Source organism: Tinamus guttatus, unplaced genomic scaffold (genome assembly GCF_059628265.1).
Source record: "Tinamus guttatus ecotype Peru unplaced genomic scaffold, ASM5962826v1 Tinamus_guttatus_pri_ptg000356l, whole genome shotgun sequence".
Classification (NCBI taxonomy): Eukaryota; Metazoa; Chordata; class Aves; order Tinamiformes; family Tinamidae; genus Tinamus; species Tinamus guttatus.
This window is the reverse complement of record NW_028288890.1, coordinates 5,000,141-5,018,841: the sequence shown is the minus strand read 5'-3', so window position 1 is coordinate 5,018,841 and position 18,701 is coordinate 5,000,141. Positions and strand designations below refer to the sequence as shown.

General features: G+C 45.0%; 1 protein-coding gene across 1 annotated transcript in view; it reads left to right on the top strand.

The window, feature by feature from the left end:
* The window catches only part of GALNT17 (polypeptide N-acetylgalactosaminyltransferase 17), a 169,846-nt gene that overhangs the window by 90,659 nt on the left and 60,486 nt on the right, over positions 1–18,701 (top strand). The window contains exon 6 of the mRNA XM_088530133.1: positions 14,653–14,770. Within this exon, the coding sequence (XP_088386259.1) occupies positions 14,653–14,770 (118 nt within the window). The remainder of the gene's footprint in view (positions 1–14,652; positions 14,771–18,701) is intronic.

Genomic DNA, 18,701 nt, shown 5'->3' with positions numbered 1-18,701 from the left:
TGCCCCCGGTTGATGAGATTCAGTGTTGTAAGCCTCCAAAAGGTCACCTTTGAAAATTGAATTTCAGTTTTGAGGACCTCTAGGAACAGTTGAGAGATTTGCTGTAGTAAATCAACTGAGATTCCCAGATAAAATTATTATTACTAGTGAACTAAAACTTTGAACTGCTGAGCATTGTAAGCTGTTAATCAGTGCAAATGAAAACAGTATTTTCAGGAGTTTGCAAAGACCGAGTGTTCTGTGGCTTGTGTGGGGGGCACTGACAACTTTGTTCAAAGTTTTAGGCCTTATCTCTTGGCTTTCTTTCCAAGGTGGATATGATCTCAGCCTGCATCAGAGTCTTTGAGTGGTGCAGAATATTCAGGCATTGGATACCCAGCCACTGTAACAAGAGAGGGAGACATAAATTAGGCAGCGAAGCTGAAAACTCATCCCGACAAGAACAAGGAGAGCTAAACTGCCCCAGCAGGCCGGCCATTCCCGGGTGGCCAAAGGTGCCAGGAGCCTCCTGGCTCTGGAGCTTCGGCCCTAGAGATGGGGCTTGAAAAGGTTGCTGATGATCAGCACTTTGTGGGATTTGTCCCTTCTCACAGTAACTAGGATCAGGCAAATGCTGGCATATTTATCTCCTTCCCGAGGTTCCATCAGAAAAATGGATGGGTTTTGCATTATTCACCGTATGGTTCCCATTTGGGTATCAGGCTGGCGCCGTCTCCCTTGCCGTGGGGGACGCAGAGTGATGGAGTCAGGGTGCATCAGACCTGGCTGCCGCCGTCCTCCCTCGCGCAGCGACTTCGGAGCGCCGGCGCGTCCTGCACCGTCCGCCCTCCCTCTGCTGCTCTGCCCCGGGCTGCGCCGCCCGCTCGGTGTCTCTGCTGCCCCTCACATGTGGTGCATGTAATTTCCTCCCTATTAAAAACCAAAACCAAGAAATAGGTGATGTTCCAAAAAAGCATGACAGGGAAAATGGATTGGAATCAAGTATGAAGGCTACTGCACGGAAAGGGATTTATGAAGGGAAAAAACAACCCCCCCCCCCCCCAAAAAAAAAAAAAAAACCTAAAGAAATCCGTGTGTAACATGTCCCATTCCGCTGGGAAGCAATAGCTGTATGAATTTTCTCAAAGAGCAGCTTCCTTGGTCCTGGTAACTTGGAAAGGCTGACTTCAGGACAGAATAGAGGTTAGAAGGTTTTTTAGAGGTTATTTTAGTTTCTAGTAGATGATGCCCCAAACCAAAAAGCTCCAAAGCACATTAGACCTGAGCTCTGTTCAGTCCTATTATTATCATTGCTGTTATTTGAAGGCTCTTCAGTTAAGCGAGTGCATCTTACATGCTTCCAACATATGGCCTTAGTAAATGATTGCCCTATTTATATCCCTGGAGTTTTGTCAAGCATCTGTTCGGAGCGCAGTGTGGCAAGCATGAAATTTGTGGTCACACGGATGCAGTGTACTGTGTGTGTTTGTGGGGAAGGCAGATGTGCTTTTTAGGTCAAATGTCTGGAGCAAGCAGTTTTATGGAGTCATGCTGGCACTTGTCCATGCATTAAATAATGCTGATCCTGGAGCAGGAGCCTGACTTGTCTTTGGTTCTGTGATACCAAGGGGGATGGTGGACCAAAGACATAGCAAGTGGGTTGACTTTATGGGGTGCTGGGTACCTGCCTAGAATAGCAGGCTTTAAGTAAAAGTGAGTTATTTTGAGAATTCTGCCTGGTTAGGCTTGATTTCCAGAGCAACGTCGATCTCGCTCGAGTTTGAACTTGCAAACTAGAGTTCCTGCTGCCGTGTGAATTCGCGTGGAACGGGAAGTGGTGCCGGAGCAGAGCGGCCTCGTTGTGAGACCGGAGCAGCCTGGCACTTGTGGATTAATCTCCCGAGCACTCCGGGGTGCTCTGTGAAGATGGCCAGTTAGTCTGAAATGCGCTGCCGTTTTAGCTCAGCCGTGCGTGGAGCAGCGCGGTGCTCTGGGGCCGGTGGAAAATGTCACAAATCAAAATTTTGATGCCAGCTTTGTGCTGAAACGTTGCATTTCGTTGGGAATGAAGGCTAGAAAGTGGCATTGACAAGCACTCCCTGCCATTTTTAACATTTTAGGACCTGTCCTGCCATAGAATGTGTAGAGAAAAGGGCTTTTTGAGGCACTATGTGAAGTCTTAAATTAAAAAAAAAAGGGGTAGGCGTGTGAGTTGCCCAAACTGGAGGGTGTTACAAGAACAGACACATTTAATGCAAGGCCAACCAGTCCTGCTCCGTGTCCAGCCTCTGCCAGTGGGCGACAGTCGGTACCTCTGAAAAGCAGGAGGGAAAAGTGCGGAGCATTTCCAGCCTCCCGCCTGGTGCTGCGGGTCATGTGGGACTCGGTGCCCATTTGTGCCCGATGTCTGTGCTGTTTTGGACCATTTGCCAGAAATGCTTCGAATACTCTCGCTTTTCACAACAGTGTGCCAGTGCCCCTGCAATATCAGTTAGATTTGCCAAAAAGTCTTTCTTTTTGTAAATCCTTGTAGTAACATTCCTGCCTTCTAGTATTTTTCCTATAAGAAATAGGAAAAATTTTTCTATAAGAAATAGCATTCAAATCACTCCCTGCCTAAACTTTCTCACTCACTCTGGAGAATGGAGCTTGACCTCCCAATTTTGGGGGATGAATGAGCTACAGTAATCATAGCAAATCCTTTAGTGTTTGCTCCTGAACTTTTCTTTCTATTCTGTCTCGCTTGGGACCACAGAACTAAGACAGTGGAATAAATAGTATGAAAAAGCGTTAACAGTTTGCTGGCAGTACAAATGTTCCATTAAAAAAATCCAAGTAACTTCACATGCGCTTCCCAGGCACGGGAGATGCAGCGCAGATGTTGGGCAGGACGCAGAGGGAATGCACTCTCCTCTGCTTTACAGGTTATTTTCTAGAAGCAAAAGTGTCACTATGACTGTTGGAAGCCTTGAAGGTGCTTCCTGTACAGATTTTAATGGTAAAAGGTCTTTCAATACATGTTGGTATTATAAATCAGGCTTTGAGGTCTGTTCTTTAATCTTCTGTGGTTGACAGCACTCCCCTTCTAATGCCATGAGGAATCTTACTTTAGTAAAGTACCACGTGAAAGTGTGTTCTGTGTTTAGATAAGTGAAAAGATCCCATTTTAAAAAATACATTGAACATCATTATTAGGGTTTCAAGGGAGTGTTTATGTGGTTGATGGTTGCCTTGGTTTGGGTTTCTTTTGGGGTTGGTCTAAACCTGATGGTTTCGTGTCAGTGGGAAACCAGGAAAGCGAAGGAGGTTGTGGCTGCTGAAGCAGAAACTGGCTGCTTTCTGCTCTGGCTTGCATCATTTTTCTGGGTTTTTAAGTCTGAGTCCCTGGACTTGGAGTGCACTTGGTCTTCTAAAAAGGATCAAGGCTTAAGATATCATTGAGACTTTTTCATGGGCTTTTTCTAATAAGGCGACATCCAATTTAAGCTGTAGAGGATTTGCACTGTCTTGTTGATTGTTTATTTTGTTGAAGTGGGTGTCTGATAAAACCCTACAAAATTGTAAAGCAGCTGGTGTTTAATTAATGCATTCCCTATATAGCTGATTGGCCAAAAATCTGATCTCACTTTGGCTGGGATCAATCCAGAGTCATTCATTTGATTGAGGTGGAGCTTTTCTGGCTTATGTAACTGAGACTATGAGTTAGTGTCATATGTTTCTGTTTAATTAAAACCTGCTGCTGCTGGAGGAGCAGCTTTTCTCTCTGCAGTGACCTGCCAAGGCCGAGCGGGCGCTGCCAGCCCTGGCCGGGATGCTGCTGCCTTTGCCCCCTTGGCCAGAAAGCTCTGGTGCTTCTGCTGCCCCGGAGCCCCTCACGCTTGCACCTCCCGGTCCCCCTCCACCCGTAGATGTTAATCCCATCCTCAAGTAAATCCTTGCATATCTGCATGCAAAGTTTGACTTCCCTGTTTTTATTTCTGGGTCCCAAAGTTACAACCTAGACCCCTAAGTCCTAGGTCATTTCTCTGCTTCAGACCACAGAGAGTGTGACCGGACCCATCCCTGCCTTGAGTGGAGAGCTGCCAAAATGGCACGGGGCTGGACTCCAGGTCTTGTCCGAGCCTGGGCCTGCTTCGGTTTGGCTGAGACTCTGCAAAGAGAAAAAGGGAGCGTTTGGGGCTTGCAGGAGTTTGAGTGGGTGGCGAGGCTGGTGCTCGGCTGGTCCTGCTGCTGCCCTCAGAGTGTAAATCCACTGCTGATGGCAAGCGCTGTTCAAACCTGCTGCTGAGACTAAGTCCAGGCACAGCAAACGGGGTCCTGCCTTGCGTGCTGCCTGCCTGGACAGCATAGCTGCCCCCGCTAAAAGCACTGGGGGAAAATAATAAAACAGAAGGATTTAAGGGCTGCTCTGTAAGAATAGCTGCAATGCTGAATTCGTGCTGTTCTGACTGTAACACCAGACAACCTTTTCCCATTAAGGAGTTACTTGCTATTGCCTGTTTTGTTTCCAAAGCAGCGTGACTAGAGGTTGCTGTTCTTGAACTCTGGTTCAGCGGTGGAGGCAGTTGGGCATCAGGCTGCGATTGCACCGTGACTCCTGCAAAATGCTGCCAGGCAGCTAACCTCGTGCCAAGAGCTCGGTGCCTTATAGTTTTGCAATCAAAATAGCTTAATCTAACATCAAGGACAGGTTGAAACAGGTGAGTGATGAGCATGAAAATCACCTTGTTAAAGTGCATGGAGGTGCAGGGATTTTGATGGGAAAAGGAAGCGCCGCTCAGGTCGGTGGTGCAAAAGGCAGGTAGCCAGGGTGCAGGCATCCTCCTTTTGTGTCTTAGTTTCAGCTTCTTTTAAAAATCCCTACAGTTTATCCACTTTGCCCACCCGGGTGCCAGAAGCCTTCCTGCTGTCTTCTGTCAAATTAAATTAATGGGCAGAAGAAAAACTCGTGCAGATCCTCTAAATGCCAGATGGACCCTGCTGAGTTTTGGCTCCTGCATCTTCCCAGCATGGCTGGAAAGCGGTGCTGGAGATGCCACATTCGGAAAGGCAAAGAGAGGCCGGGCTACTTTGATCCAAGCACCGTTTTTTTCTGCTGGTTCCAAAACGGGACATGGACCTGGGTCCAGCAACCTGCAGGTGAGCAGCAGAGCTGGAAATCTGCCTTCGTACCTCTTCTCCCTGCCCTGGGCCTGTTTCCAGCAGCCTGGGAACCACGGAGCCTCCCCAGATGTGATGGCCCCAACCCAGCCTCTGGGATGGGCCTGAGCTGCGTCCTGTGGGCGCGAATGGGGTTTTAATGGAGAAGGAGCAGCGAGGCAAAGGTGGGGAGCGTCGCAGCGGGGTGCGAGCCAGCTGCTTGGTGTGTCTTGCCTTTCTTTTATTATCATTATTTTTTGCTTGTTGTAGTTTTTAAGTGCAGAGGAGAGCCATTGCATAAAGCAGCGATTTAAAAAACACGTCTCCTATGACAATATGCTTTTGCAGTTTAGAAATTTCTCATCAAAAATGTCTGAAATACATCTCCAACCAACCGATAGGGTTTGAAGCACTTCCTTAATTCAAAGGAGCTTCTTCAGTGCAAGCCTGCCTCCCTCAGCTGGGCGACAGTTGAGTCCTCAGAGCTTTGAAAAGCCAAAAGCGAGACTCTAGCAGAGAAGGTTCTTCAACGTAGGCTTCTGCGGAGGAGCTTTAGGAGGCTTCTTGTGTGCAGCCCATGTCCCTTTTCCTCGCGGCGCTTCCCGTGTGGATGCTCTGCCTGCAGCTCGCGCCTGCTTTGTGCTCCGCGCCGGGGCAGGCAGAGGTTAAATCTTTCCTCCCTCCCTCTGTTTTCCTTTGGTCCTTCCTCAGCCCGCCAGAAATCGGCGGATGTTTGATTAAAGGCGAGGACGGAGCGAGAGAGCTTGGGGCTGTTTTGGCATGTGGTGCTCTGTATAAATAGAGGCCATAATTGTTATTCCGTGTGATACAACTGGCAATGAGTCCAAGCACATGCCTTCATTTTTTATATTTTTAAATTTTCCTTCCAACTGTTAATTTTGCACAAGTAAGAAGTCTTTGCAGACCCACTTTAAAAAAAAACACAATTTATATTAACACTCGTTGTCCAAGGAATCACAAAGCAGTTGAGATTAGAAGATGCGGAACGTGCGCTGGCAGTGTAAACTCATTGCAACTCTGCGCTTCTGTCTTTGGTCCATGCTGGATTTGCAAGACTCCCTGGACGATTCCCTGATAAAAGTTCCCCATCTTGTCCAATGACTTTTCTAAGAGTTCAGGCGCCGACATCTCCTTCCTGCAGGATTTTTTTTTCAGACTGTGGATTCAGTTGCCAAGTCGTGATTTGTTTGAAGCCCAGAGCGTGCTGGAAGTCTGCCAGGGCGAAGTGCAAGCTCTCTGTGCCGGGGAATCTGGTCCTGCTCAACTTTTGGGAAAAAAGCAAGTAAATCCAGCCTTTTTTTGCCACAGATGTATTTGGGTGCTGTGTTTTGCTCTGTGAGCAAAGGGATCCACTTGGCTTGTCCTGCTTTAGAAAATGGGGACAGCTCCCCACAGTTCTGTTCATGCTGCATTTCTCTGTTTCAAGCTGCAAAGCAATTTTGTGCAGTCGCTGAAAAATATAAATTCCTCGTGATGTTAATGTGAAGGGGACAAATGGCCCATTTTCTCTGTGTCCTTTGCTCCCCCAAAATGCCAGCTCCGGATGAGCTTCCGTGCCTTTGGAGCGAAGTGCACGAGGGAGATCTTGGCTGTCCATCAGCTCCGATGCTTTGTTGGCTGCTTCTGGTTTTATGCCTGGCTAAGCGTGCTCATCACAACCTGCAGAGTCACCTAATGATCAGAAGCCAGAGTGCAAGCTTGCCGATTTTGTACAGGAGTTGCTTATATGAGCAACCCATAATTCAAGCTTTTTTTGTCTTTCCTTTAAATGTTGAAGGTGAACAACACCTTGCCGCTGAGCTGCTGAGTTTTGCCACAAACTTCAAGAGGGCCATGAGTTCAACTTCTCCACTTAGAAAATGAGTGTATGTATTTAAGATGCTCCAAACTGGCTTAGAGTGGGTTCTTGATGAGTTTGCCTTATCCCACTAGAAAAAAATCCTGTGACAGAAGGACATGCTCGAGCATCGTGTGGCTCTGTCATCAGGTGTCTGAGCCCCAGACTTGAAGTCAGGTCATCTTTTACAGCTTGAACAACCTCATTGCTTCTGCTGTGGTCAGTGAACTGGTGGGTTCTTCCCAAAGAGCTCTCACATCCAAAGAAGCAGTTCCCAACTCTGGGCATCTGGGATAATGTGCAGAGGCTTAAAATTTTCATGGGTGTTTTGATGTCCTGAGTGCACCTTGGGTGGGAGGTGATTCTGTGTTTGAAGCCTCTGGCTCAAAGTTTTGCTCATCCTAAAGAGAAACCCCTTTGTAAGGGAGTCCTAAAGATTAAACCCCTTTGTAAAACTTCGGGGCAGTATCTGGTTTGCAGTTAGGCAGAAATGTCTTCTTCCAGCTGGAGGTGAATCCAAACCTCTGAACTTGGTTACCTGGCCGTCACCTTTATGTAGCTTGTTTTTATATTTTGCTACACTTTTCCCTGTATTTATTTTTCCTGTCTATCTGCTTTGCTCAATGGCAGAAATAAAACAAGCCCTCAACCCTGAGAAGTGAGAATGACATTTGCTATTAAATGCTGGAGGCAGAAAACAAATCCGTTGTATTTCTCGGGAACTGTGCTCCTGTGCTACAGATGTGTGAAGGGAGGGAGAAACCTGAGCGTTACCCTCCCATCGAACGGGCTCGTACCAAGTAGTTGTCAAAATAAATGCATTGCTCAGCTCCTTCGAGGTGCTTACAGGGCTGTTTCACTGCACTCGTGTTTACCTTGGAGTGAAACTGCTCCACCTGCCAATAACCATTATTTACATTCCTATTCTTAGCAGCAGCCTATAGCGGATGTGAATACGTTGGTCTAAATTCCATCTTCGGGTCTGTCCGTGAAATTTCCAATGACTTCTGCCTCGTGAATCTATGCTTTCAACCTCCCCTATAGCAGCATATTTGGAACTACTCCAGGGTTGCATAAAACTAATTAATAGTTAGAGTGAGTGTGAGAATCTTGACCTCAGTGCACGTTTCTGATGGTGCTTTTGTTTGGTGTGGATTATTTGAGGAGGTGCCTTGCGTGTTTAAGGAAGGCAGGGCTGTACTGTAGGTTTGCAAGGCTGCTGGGCTTTAAGAGGTCATCTTGGCATTACCACATTTTTTAAGTCTGTTTAATGGTAAAATGCAATTTCTTTCATTTTGGGCCTGGTCGGAAGGCTCTGCACAGGTGCCTACAAATGCAGACACGTTCTTCATATACCAGCTGGGATGGCCCAAGCTCGTCCAGCTGTGCTGGCAGGGAGGACACAGCTGTGGCCTTTGGCTGAGGTCGTTCCTGCCTGTGGCTGTTGTTCCTGCCTCCTTACGTCCCTCCCATGAAGGAGGGACCCTGAAACCCCTGTGTCCGTGGGTGCTGCACTCCAGATATGAACAGCAGCTGCATGCTGAGCACCCCAGAATGCCCTTGGGAGGCTACTGAATTAAATGAGGGGCTGATTTCCCCCTTCTTGGACACAGCAGAATTTTATGTCCCAGTCTGAGTCTCATTTTGGGTACCATGATCCAGATCTGACCTGAGTGAAGAAGCTGGAGAGTTGAACTCTGATCCTGGAACTCCAGGTAGGAGCTTCCACCTGGGCCATGGCTTGTTGCTGAGTTCAGTTTGTCTCTGAGCTGGGGGAAGCAGAGACAAAAAATGTGTTTACTGCGACTTTTATGCTTAGGTGGGAAGGAATAATATGTTGGAAAGTCATTCCCATTAGCGTCCTTGAGGAAAAATATATTCACATTAGGAAAAGAAAAGTAAATAACATGTTCCTCTTAAGTGCCTGTTAGTTATACATATTACATCTAAAAGTAATTATCATTTAATTAGCTGCCTAGCAATAATGTAAGGCGATGAAGTTGCAGTTGCAATGCATTCACTTCCAATAGCAACTGAACAGAAGTATTCCTGCCAAAATGAACCCAAGAGGTGCTCCTGAGGTTGGAGCTGTTCTGCCCGTGCCCTTCCCAACCACCGTGGGAGGTGGCTTAGTCCGCGTGACGTGTGGCCTCCGGGGCTTCTCTTTCCTGGAATAGCAAGAACTTTGATGCCAAAAACTGTGCTCCAGGAGCCTGAGAAATGGTAGCGTGCGGGTACACTGCTCGGGCATCCCGTGAACTCAAACACCGGGCAACCTTATTTTTTTGCAAAGTGTATAAAGAGGGAAAATGGGTTTTAGGCAATAACCTTGGCAGCAGCCCTTATCCTGGAGGGGAAATTTCCCACTTGAGCTGAGCTTCCGACGCTCACACGTAGAGCTGCAATGTGCTTGAGAGGCGCCCGCTGCGTCGTAATCCCATGGGCACAGCCGAGCATCGGGAACGATGCTCGCGGCTCCAGCGGCCTCCAGCGAGGCTGCAAATGGACCATTTGCTGTGCAGTTCTGGGGGTACAGGGTTACAAACGTCCCTGGCGTTCCTCGCCATAGGGGACTTCAGTTTGGGGGTCTGGCATATGTAACATCATCTGTGCTTCATTCAACAGCCCGGGTCCATAAGGTGTTAGAGTGATTTATATGGGCTTGTTCTTGAGACCGGCAAGGTATTATACTCATTTGACAGATGAGGAAACAGAGGTACAAAGAAGTTAAATGCTTTGCCTGGGGTCCCGGAGTGAGGCAGTGCTTGATGTGGAAATACGAACAATAGCGGCAAAGTCAAGCATATTGTGAGCAAGGTCACGCGCGCGGGTAGAAATAATGGATATTTGCTGAAATACATGGTTTGCCTGGCCGCTGTGTCATTAAAAGTTTAAGTCTGGTTAATCTCCCATAAATGCAGAAGAGACATTCAATCTAGCATCTCCTTTGTGCGGCATCTCTTTTATTTTTAATTTGTTTCGTGATGCTGTTGTACTTAGCAGTGGCGGGGAAATAAACCCATTTGGGACAGACAATTAAACACGGTCACTGGGGCAAGGCAGCTGGAATTATTCGAGGAAGAGCTACTGCCGATGCCATCCAGGGGATCATATTAAGCCAGGTACGCTGCCAGGGGCTAAAATGCCTTTCCCTTCTCGATGCCTTTTATTGCCTTCTTTGCAGGGAAGAAATCCCAACCTCTGTCTGCCCAAGCCATTACGCAGGCAGTGGAGGGGAGCTGAGGCGGTGTCTGCATGTGGATGCTGCTCTGTAGGAGGCAGAAACAATTTAATTCCTCTTTCGATGATGGTTTTGGGACTGTTGTGAGCAGCATCTTGCCTTCACGCTTGAGCCCTCTCCTGGAGGGGTGTCTGCAGCTGTCCTGGCAATGGAGCACTCTCCCATCCCTGAAAAAGTCTTGAATTAACGATTGATTTTGAATTAAACTGGTGTGGGCTCTTGTCACGGGTCCAGGCTGTGCACCTCCTGCGTGCCTCTTGCTTTTGCTTTTGGCATGGCATGGGGCTTGCAAATACACCATGTTTTTCTTTTCTTTTTCTTTTTTCTTTTTTCTTTTTTTTTTTTTACTGAAAGCGGAAACATGTCCCAAGACTGCCCTATAAAAATAGATAAAGGTGGTGTTCTTCATAACCCTGCAGCTCTAAAGTTGGAGAAAGAACCGACAGGTCACCTTTTGAAGCCACTCTCTTCACCAAATTTGATAATTCATCTCAAGTGTATATGTATATCTGTGCGTGTTACAAGTTTGGTTTTGGCTCTCATAAGCCAGCTGTGATCCCTGGGTGGTGATTGCAGTGGATCTTGTTCTAAAGGCAGTGCAAACTTGGACCAGGTGGCACCTGGGTTGATACCTACCAATGTTGCCTGGATTGCTGAATTTAGGCCCCAAAGCTCCTGAGGAGACACAGGTGTGTGCGAGTCCCCCGGTGGTTCCTGCTGATGCTTCCCTTCCGGTCGGTCACTTCCAGCTGTGACCAGAGGTGCAGCCAGGCAGCGAAAGGAAGAAAACGGGGCCGTTTTTTGACGACGCTGACATCTCAAAGCAGAAAAATCAGTTGTTTGAGTCTGGTGCATTAAATTAGCAATGGCAAGTTTGGTTAAAAGGGACAAATAACATCTTTGTAGTTAGCTAGAAGATCATCCCAGGTAAATAGTAGAGCCACGTCTACTAAAACTGCTGAAAACGGAGCTGCTCCATGATTGAGGTATATTAAGAACAACAGCACTTTAATGAAAACTGGACACCCCAGCAATTCTTAAAATACATTCTCAGGCTTCCTGCTCTCAGCAGTATGACCGCTAATTATTTTTTTAATATCTTTTTTCCTACGTTTTTTATAACTTGTGCTTTAGTGTAAAATTGGAAGCAAAATCCAATTGTGTAGGAAAATTAATTTCCTTGAATTGACGAGGCAATCTACTTGAGACGTTTTAATCATTCGGGAGTAACTGTGCGCTAAAGAAGGGAAGACAGTTAAAGTAACTTAATGGACAAGGATAAACGTTTCTCCCTGGATCTTCTTCATCTTTATTTAGAGATTCATGCTGAGGATATTTTATAAAAGCTGCACTTCTAGATCTTTGGTCCTTTGTTTTACAGTGGAGTCAAGTGAAGTGGCAATAAGGAACCAACAAGGTGCGGAATTTGAGGTCCAAAACGAATAGTGCTGCTAAACATCTCTGTGCATCCTTTCTCATTAAAGAATTTGTAGCTCTTGGGATGAAGGCAAAGGAGCTGAACCGAGTTGCATGATCCTTAAAAACAAATTGCGTTAATGTTGTTAATTAAGGGGCAGAGAAAGAGGAGGCTTTATCAGCTCTTTGCCTTCAAGCTGTTATTTCATCATGGAGGGACTATCTGTTATTGTAAACAAACACCTTTGCTGAAGGATTTCAGAAAAAAATCAAATGTTGTTTTTGTTTGAATTATTGAGTGCTGCATGAGCCCCATGTATTTAATACAGAGCCGTTGTTGCAGAGAGGAACATGGCACTTAAATTGTGTTGCTCAGGGGGCCTCAGCTCCGCTCAGGAGCCGCTTTGCGGTGTCGTTGGCTGGAAACGGAATTTGCAGCAAAATAAAGAGGAGGAGAACGGGAAGGTCAGGTTGCAAAATCTCCATTAGGCTGTTTCCATTGTTTCCATGAGAATTTTGGACAGACTTGGTGAATCAGTGTCATATAAAGTAAATGTGTTGCAAAAAGTGCTCTCTTGGATGGTGGTCTAGGGGAGAAGGGGCCGCTTTGCGGAGCTGCTTTGTAACTATATATATGTATATAGTGTGTGTATATACATTATATATGTGTACACACACACATATATAATGTATATAATGTGGGTGTGTATATATATAATGTGTATATACACACACATATATATGTATATTCTTATTTTAAGAGTTGTGTTATAAGAACTATTAGCATGACCAAATGCTGGAACCAGCAGCCTCTTGTTGGATCCAATTTCTATGGATTGATATTGGAGAAAATCCTAAATAGATCCGCCTTGCTGGCTGCCTCACTCCAGAATGATCAAAGCACGCTTGCTCTCTGCACGCCTTTCCAGAGTGTTAACACCGCTGAAAAAGTTGTATTTTACTGTAAAATCTCTCTGCGGCAAGTCCTAGGAGCAGGGGCTTGGAGATCTTGTTGCTCCTTGGTGCTGGCCTCCCGCAGGTGGGTGCTGAGGGCTCCCAGTCAGCAACCCTGGCCTCTCTGCTGGTCCAACTTGTTTGGTCTGAAATGCAATTGCAGCTTTCACCTGCCTTTAGCTGTTCTCTAGGTTCTCAGGCCTTTAGCTGTTCTCTAGGTTCTCTAGGTGCCTTTAGCAGATGTGCACATTTGGCCGGAGAAGCCCAACGCTGCTGTGCTCTCATGCACCCCTTTCCCCATGGAGGAAACAAACTGGACTCTTCATCTTCTGCAACAAATCCAAGCAACTTGTCCTTTTATTTAATTTGGCGCAATAATGTATGATAATGGAGCTATTAGATTTGGCATCCCTAACATGGTTGTCATTTCAGAAAGAATTGTTTCTGCTAATGGTAGTTAACGTGCTACAAATAAAGCAATAGAATTGAAATCTTAAGTGCTAGAGTGGCAGCAAATCATGAAACATTACAACGCTTGTTGGAGTGAAGGCCGGGCTGGCTGTCAGGGGAAAAAAATCTGTTGAAGACAAAATTCTGATGGATCCTAACTCTAACTAATTTAATATGGCAGCAGCATTCAGCTGCTCTGAGAGTCTATTAAAAGTATTAAAATGTCTATAAATAATGATACTTAAGTGGCTGGAACCCTTTGCGGAAGGAACTCATGTGTTTCTCGAGGATTAATTTGGTCTCCTGTCATCAAGCCGAGTTGCAAAGCTGTTGCTGTTGCCGCGTCTATAGATGCACTATAGACTGCATCTATGATGTGATATCCTGGATGCTGTTGCCCTGTTCCTCCCTTGAGACCAAATTCTATGTGGAGAACTTGGATTTCTGGAGAAACGAAGAGGCATTTCCAGGTGCGGGTTAAACCATTACCAGTCTGGGCCGCAGCAGTGTCCCGTCACGCGAGCTGGAACTTCTCCCTGCCCAGAGCACTGTCACTTGGCTTGGCTGGGGGCAGAAGGTGTCTGAGGAGAACGGCTTATGGATTAGATGGAAAATGCATACGAATTCTTCCTTGCTGGTCCCTATAAGTGGATCCTTGTTTTTTTCATTACCCTTTACAGCATAGACCCAAGTGAACAATACATTGAAGGCGAGAATGGATTTTATCCTTCTGTTTTACTACAGAAAAAAAACCAGTGGCTAAACTTCCTGCTCGCTGTAGCCGCAGTAGATTAATATATCGGAAGGACATCATGAGCGTAATGCTACAGGTTTGTCAAGTGTCGTGCTTGGTGGCACCATGCGGCTTTGCAGAGGCAGTTGCAAGTGTTTAACCACTCAAAAAAAAATTAAAAAATCAACTTATTTGAATCAGAATAGTGTCCTTGGCTGGGGAGATCGGGTCCAGCGTTCTCCAGTGATGGATTTGGTTATTTCACGGTACCAAGGAAGGACAGGGCATGCATGTGTTTCCTGGGCTGGTTCGTAAACACAGCCATCTACTGCATCCTTGGAACTGCACAGTTACACCCTAGCCCCGGTACAGGTTTGTGCTCAATCTTTCGGCTCTTTTTGCAGTGCTGGTTTTGGTAGCTGTCTGCTGCTGCTATCCCTGACTGGAATCCTTGTGCTTGGCTGCTCTTCCAGAGTGGAGATGAATAGGGCTGTTAGCTGGAGGCCTAGAGGTCCCACGGGATGTTTTATCACATACCAATCCAGAGCAACATGAATATGGGTGCAACAGGGCAAATAACGCAGCAGATGTTTCTACTCCAGAGATAGAAAAAAGTGATAGGAAAAACGATTGCTTCCTTTGCCAGTGGGGAATGGAAATACAAAAAACCTGTGGCCATAGAGACACCAAGATCTTTGACAGTGCCAGGAACTGCAAGTGTTTCAGTACTTTAATTCAATGAAAATTCTTTCTCTGGTTGATGCACAGTGTAATGAACTTGAGTTTTGGAGAGCTCTAAGTTTTGCACTGGTAAAATTATGTCTCTGTTCATTAAAAGATAGAAAATGACAATAATTGCACACTTCTTTCCTCTTTGTACAGGACGCCAGCAATGATCGGTTGCTCGTTCGTGGTGCACAGGAAGTTCTTTGGAGAGATAGGTCTTCTCGACCCTGGGATGGACGTGTACGGAGGAGAGAACATAGAGCTGGGTATCAAGGTTTGTGACACATCTGGAAGCAAAATCGCACCTTGGAGTATGTAAGAAACGCAAAGCCACGCTTTAACAATTTAATTTAGACAGTTGTTAGAATGCTTCATGAGAAGTGAGGGTTGACTTGTTTCTAACATTTTAATGACAGTTTGAGAGTAGGGCGATTGCTTATTTTGGGGAGCAAATGCACTTCTTCTTGGGTGCTTCTTAGTTTAACTTGTTGCAAAGAACCATCAGAAGGCTGGTGGGACTCCTGCGAATACTTCAAGATGTGAAGCCTGAAAATATTTTACAGGCATTAAGCAACTGCAAATGAAATACGTTCATAAGCACACAAAACCTCCTCTGATAAGTGAAACATTAATAGACATGTTTTCAGCCCTGCCTCGGTAAATCCATCCAGATCTGCCATGGCAGCATCGCTCGATTACTGTGTGTGATATTCCAAGTGGTTTAGCGATTCAAGTGTTACATCCAGTAAAGTGATTCATTAAAATGAAGTCAATGTTCAGAAGCAACACGGGATGGTAAAGTCAATGGAGATTCTCCCAGGCATGTTTTAGAATAAAGCACTTGCACGTTAACAAGCTGATAGGGAGAGACTTGAGACTTTTAACTGGAAAATTGAATTGACTGTGCCGTTGTAAAAATGAAAAATCATTGTTTAGTTCACAGATTTACCAGAGGATATTTGCTTTGCTGGCAAATCAAAAGAAACTTAAAACATCCATTGTTGCTAGCTACAGGGAGCGATAATCTCATTTAAACCAGGGAATAGAAATTAAAGGCTTTAAAGATGCTGCGTTGCTCTTCTCCGTGTGAAGTAATTATTGCACATCATCCTGCAGCCGGCTGCCGGGCCCAGGGAGAGCTCACTCCAGACTGAGCTGCACTTGTGAATACCCAAATTTGTTTGTTCTTAGTTTTTTTGTTTGTTTGGTTTGTTTTCTGTTTTTTAAGGTTATTGTTGTAGAAATATTCTTCTCACAATTAATAAAATCAGCCCATCTGTTAGGTTTTTGGGGGATTTCATGGAAGATTGGCTTCTTAACTAGAAAAGTAAGATGGATGTCTCGGGGACAAATAATGAGCCCGTGTCCTGTTTTTTTATGCACTGCAATTTTTGGAAAGACTAGTTAGAAAAATCGTCTTGGAAAGGAAAGAATCTCTCTCGTTCTCCAGTGGGGCTCTCGGACTTGCCTTTCCAATCCACATGTTCCCTGGCTGCTCGCACGCTCGTGTGTTCCAGCCAACACTTAAAAAATTCTTCTTGTTCTGGATAGCCAAATTATATAGGAAATCCACCCTGTGGGACTGCCTGTAAAGTGGATTTTTTCAAAGATTGCTGAGCATCCTGCTCTAAAAATGGACCCTAGGGTGGCAGTCCATTGAGGCAACCAAGACCTCACGGCAGATCAGTCCCGTCTGCTTGATGCTGACCTGTGTGTTTGAATACTGGGTAACTAAGAGAAAAATTCATGGCATTGATGTAGCTGACCCCATTCCTTCAGCAACATCAGAAATTACTCCTGCTCTTGGCAGATATTTGAGCTCCCCTTTGCAGAAAGATTTCTCTTATAAATATTTGATGCAGCGTTAACCATGGGCCGTGTACGGAAACGGTCAGGGATTTCACGTCTCGGACAGATGTATCTGGTTTTAATAATCCTGATCTACAGGCTATCTGTTATGGCTAGGGTATATAGTAGGCATATCCCACTGTCAATAATGTAAGACTTCTTTAATAATCTTTTAAAGATTCAATCTTAATATAAAATATTGAGGCTTTGTGGTTTTGTTTATTTTCTCCTCCTTTTTTCAGCTGTTTAATAACTGGCTTAGTCAACACAGTATATCTGTGGTTCTTTGTTGACCATTCTGGTGAGCCTTGAATGAAAAATATACAAAAGGTATATTATTTTCCTCCCGATGCGATGCAAATTCTGTCTTGTTTCCGCAAATCCTGCGGCGTTTTTCAATGTAATATTCCTGTGCTAGCAAAAACACTCAAAGAACAAAAAGCCTTGCTGAGGCTGGGAGAAGACAGGAAAATGTGTTTCGAGCACAAACAAGCTAGCTGTATTATGCTAAAATCAAGTGAAAGTAATCTGAAAAATGGAATGAATTAAGTAGAAGGGAATGTGCTGTCCTAGTGCAGGGTGGTCAATGTACAAGTGTCTATTTTTATTAATGCCCGTGCACATATTTATAGTACTTAATAATGATTTAGAATATATATTTTTAAAAGGTATATACATATTATTTATATATATATCTAAATAAAAAATATAACGACTGTTGGGTTTTTTCCCCGAATTTCTGATTTGTTCGTTAAACAAGAGCATTTCCGCATGAGTCAATAAATAAATAAATAAAAAGCAGATGCTCTCATTCACAAAGCTAGCTCTAAGGTTGCTGCGATCCCTTATGGGCTAGGAAACATCTTTGGCTGGCTCAAATAATAATAAAAAAAAAGCCATTAAAGATTTTGCTGCCCCAGGCAAATTCTTGTTCTGCTTGCGGGGTAACTTTGGCCGTGACAAGAGGAACATGTTGTTCTCTGTATTGCTGTATTTTTATCTTTTTAATAACCATGCTGGAGGGTCTCCAGAAGGTTGTGCTCGATTCCTCCTCTTGTCCCTGATGTCCACTGCTCCGCTTCCTGAGGCAGAATGAAGTCTAATTCCCTTTTTTCAGCAGCGAGCACAAAGCACTCACTAAGCAAGGGAGTTTAGGCTAGTAATTCCACTGAGGGATTTTCAATGGATTTTTTTTTTTTCATTTTTTATATAAGGATGCCTTGCAATCAAATGACAATAGTGCTGGGTCTTCCTTGCTGAGTTGACAGCCACAGAGGCCAAGTGTTTGATAGTCCTTCTTTCCACAGTGGGCTGTTGAATTCTTACGCTGAAAGACAACAGCCCAGCTGTTAATTAGGCAAAGCTGATGAAGCTGCTCTAGCCGGCCTGTGTGGCAACCGTGTCTGTTAGTGGCTTTGCAGCAGCATTGGCCTGTAATTCTGTGAACCTTTTGATCTCACCATGGTGAGGACCTGGAGTGTAGAATGGGGTCTGCCAAGTACCATCAAGAAAGATGTTCTCTGGGGTCATGAGGGGCTTGCTAAGGACTAAAAGCATACACGTCTCTTCAAAGCGTTTTCACAGCTCCAGTGGCTTCTCTGTTACCTGTTTTGCCATAAAAATGCAGAAGGGAAGTATTGCCCCTGCCTGCTTTGGGCCCCTGTCACCTCCTGGGCACCTTGTGGATGTTGGGGACCAGCACCTAACGCGCAAGATGTTCCCCCAGGCCCAGATCCCACCACTGCTCCCCTAGAAATAATAGCCTGGTCTTTTTTTTTTTTTTGGCCTGGCCTCTCTTTTTTTCGTGTGTTTGAGGATTTCTGAGCAGAAGAGAAAAAGGGTCAGTAATTTTTATGAACCCAGTGTCCCCTTCCTGTGGTTTGAAGTGTCTTGATACTGTCTGGATCCCAACCTACTTAGCGTCTGTGTTCTAGCGCAGAAGCTCCTCTTGTCATCTCTACTCCCTTCACTGAAAATTTTATTTTAAAGAAAACTGGGGTATTTGATGAGTGACTGGCAAGAAGTCTGATTGCTTGTGATGTGCATTTTGTTTATTTTATTTATTTATTTTTAATTGGGATGCAGGATTTCGTGGATTTTCATGGTTAGTCAGAGGTATTTACTAAAATGCTCTATCAGATTGTGTGGTCTTTGTTAGAATAAGGACACAAAGGGCTATTCTGTGGCTGTCGTCTTGATTTCAAAGTTCGGTATAGGTTGTTTTCAGAGTATTTTGTGCTGCTGTCATGCATCGCTAATTAAACTCATTTGAACTGTCTTTTAGAGATTAATTTAATCAATAAGGATATCATTACTCCTTTGATGGTATCATTTGTACGAATAGTCACTTGAAGAAA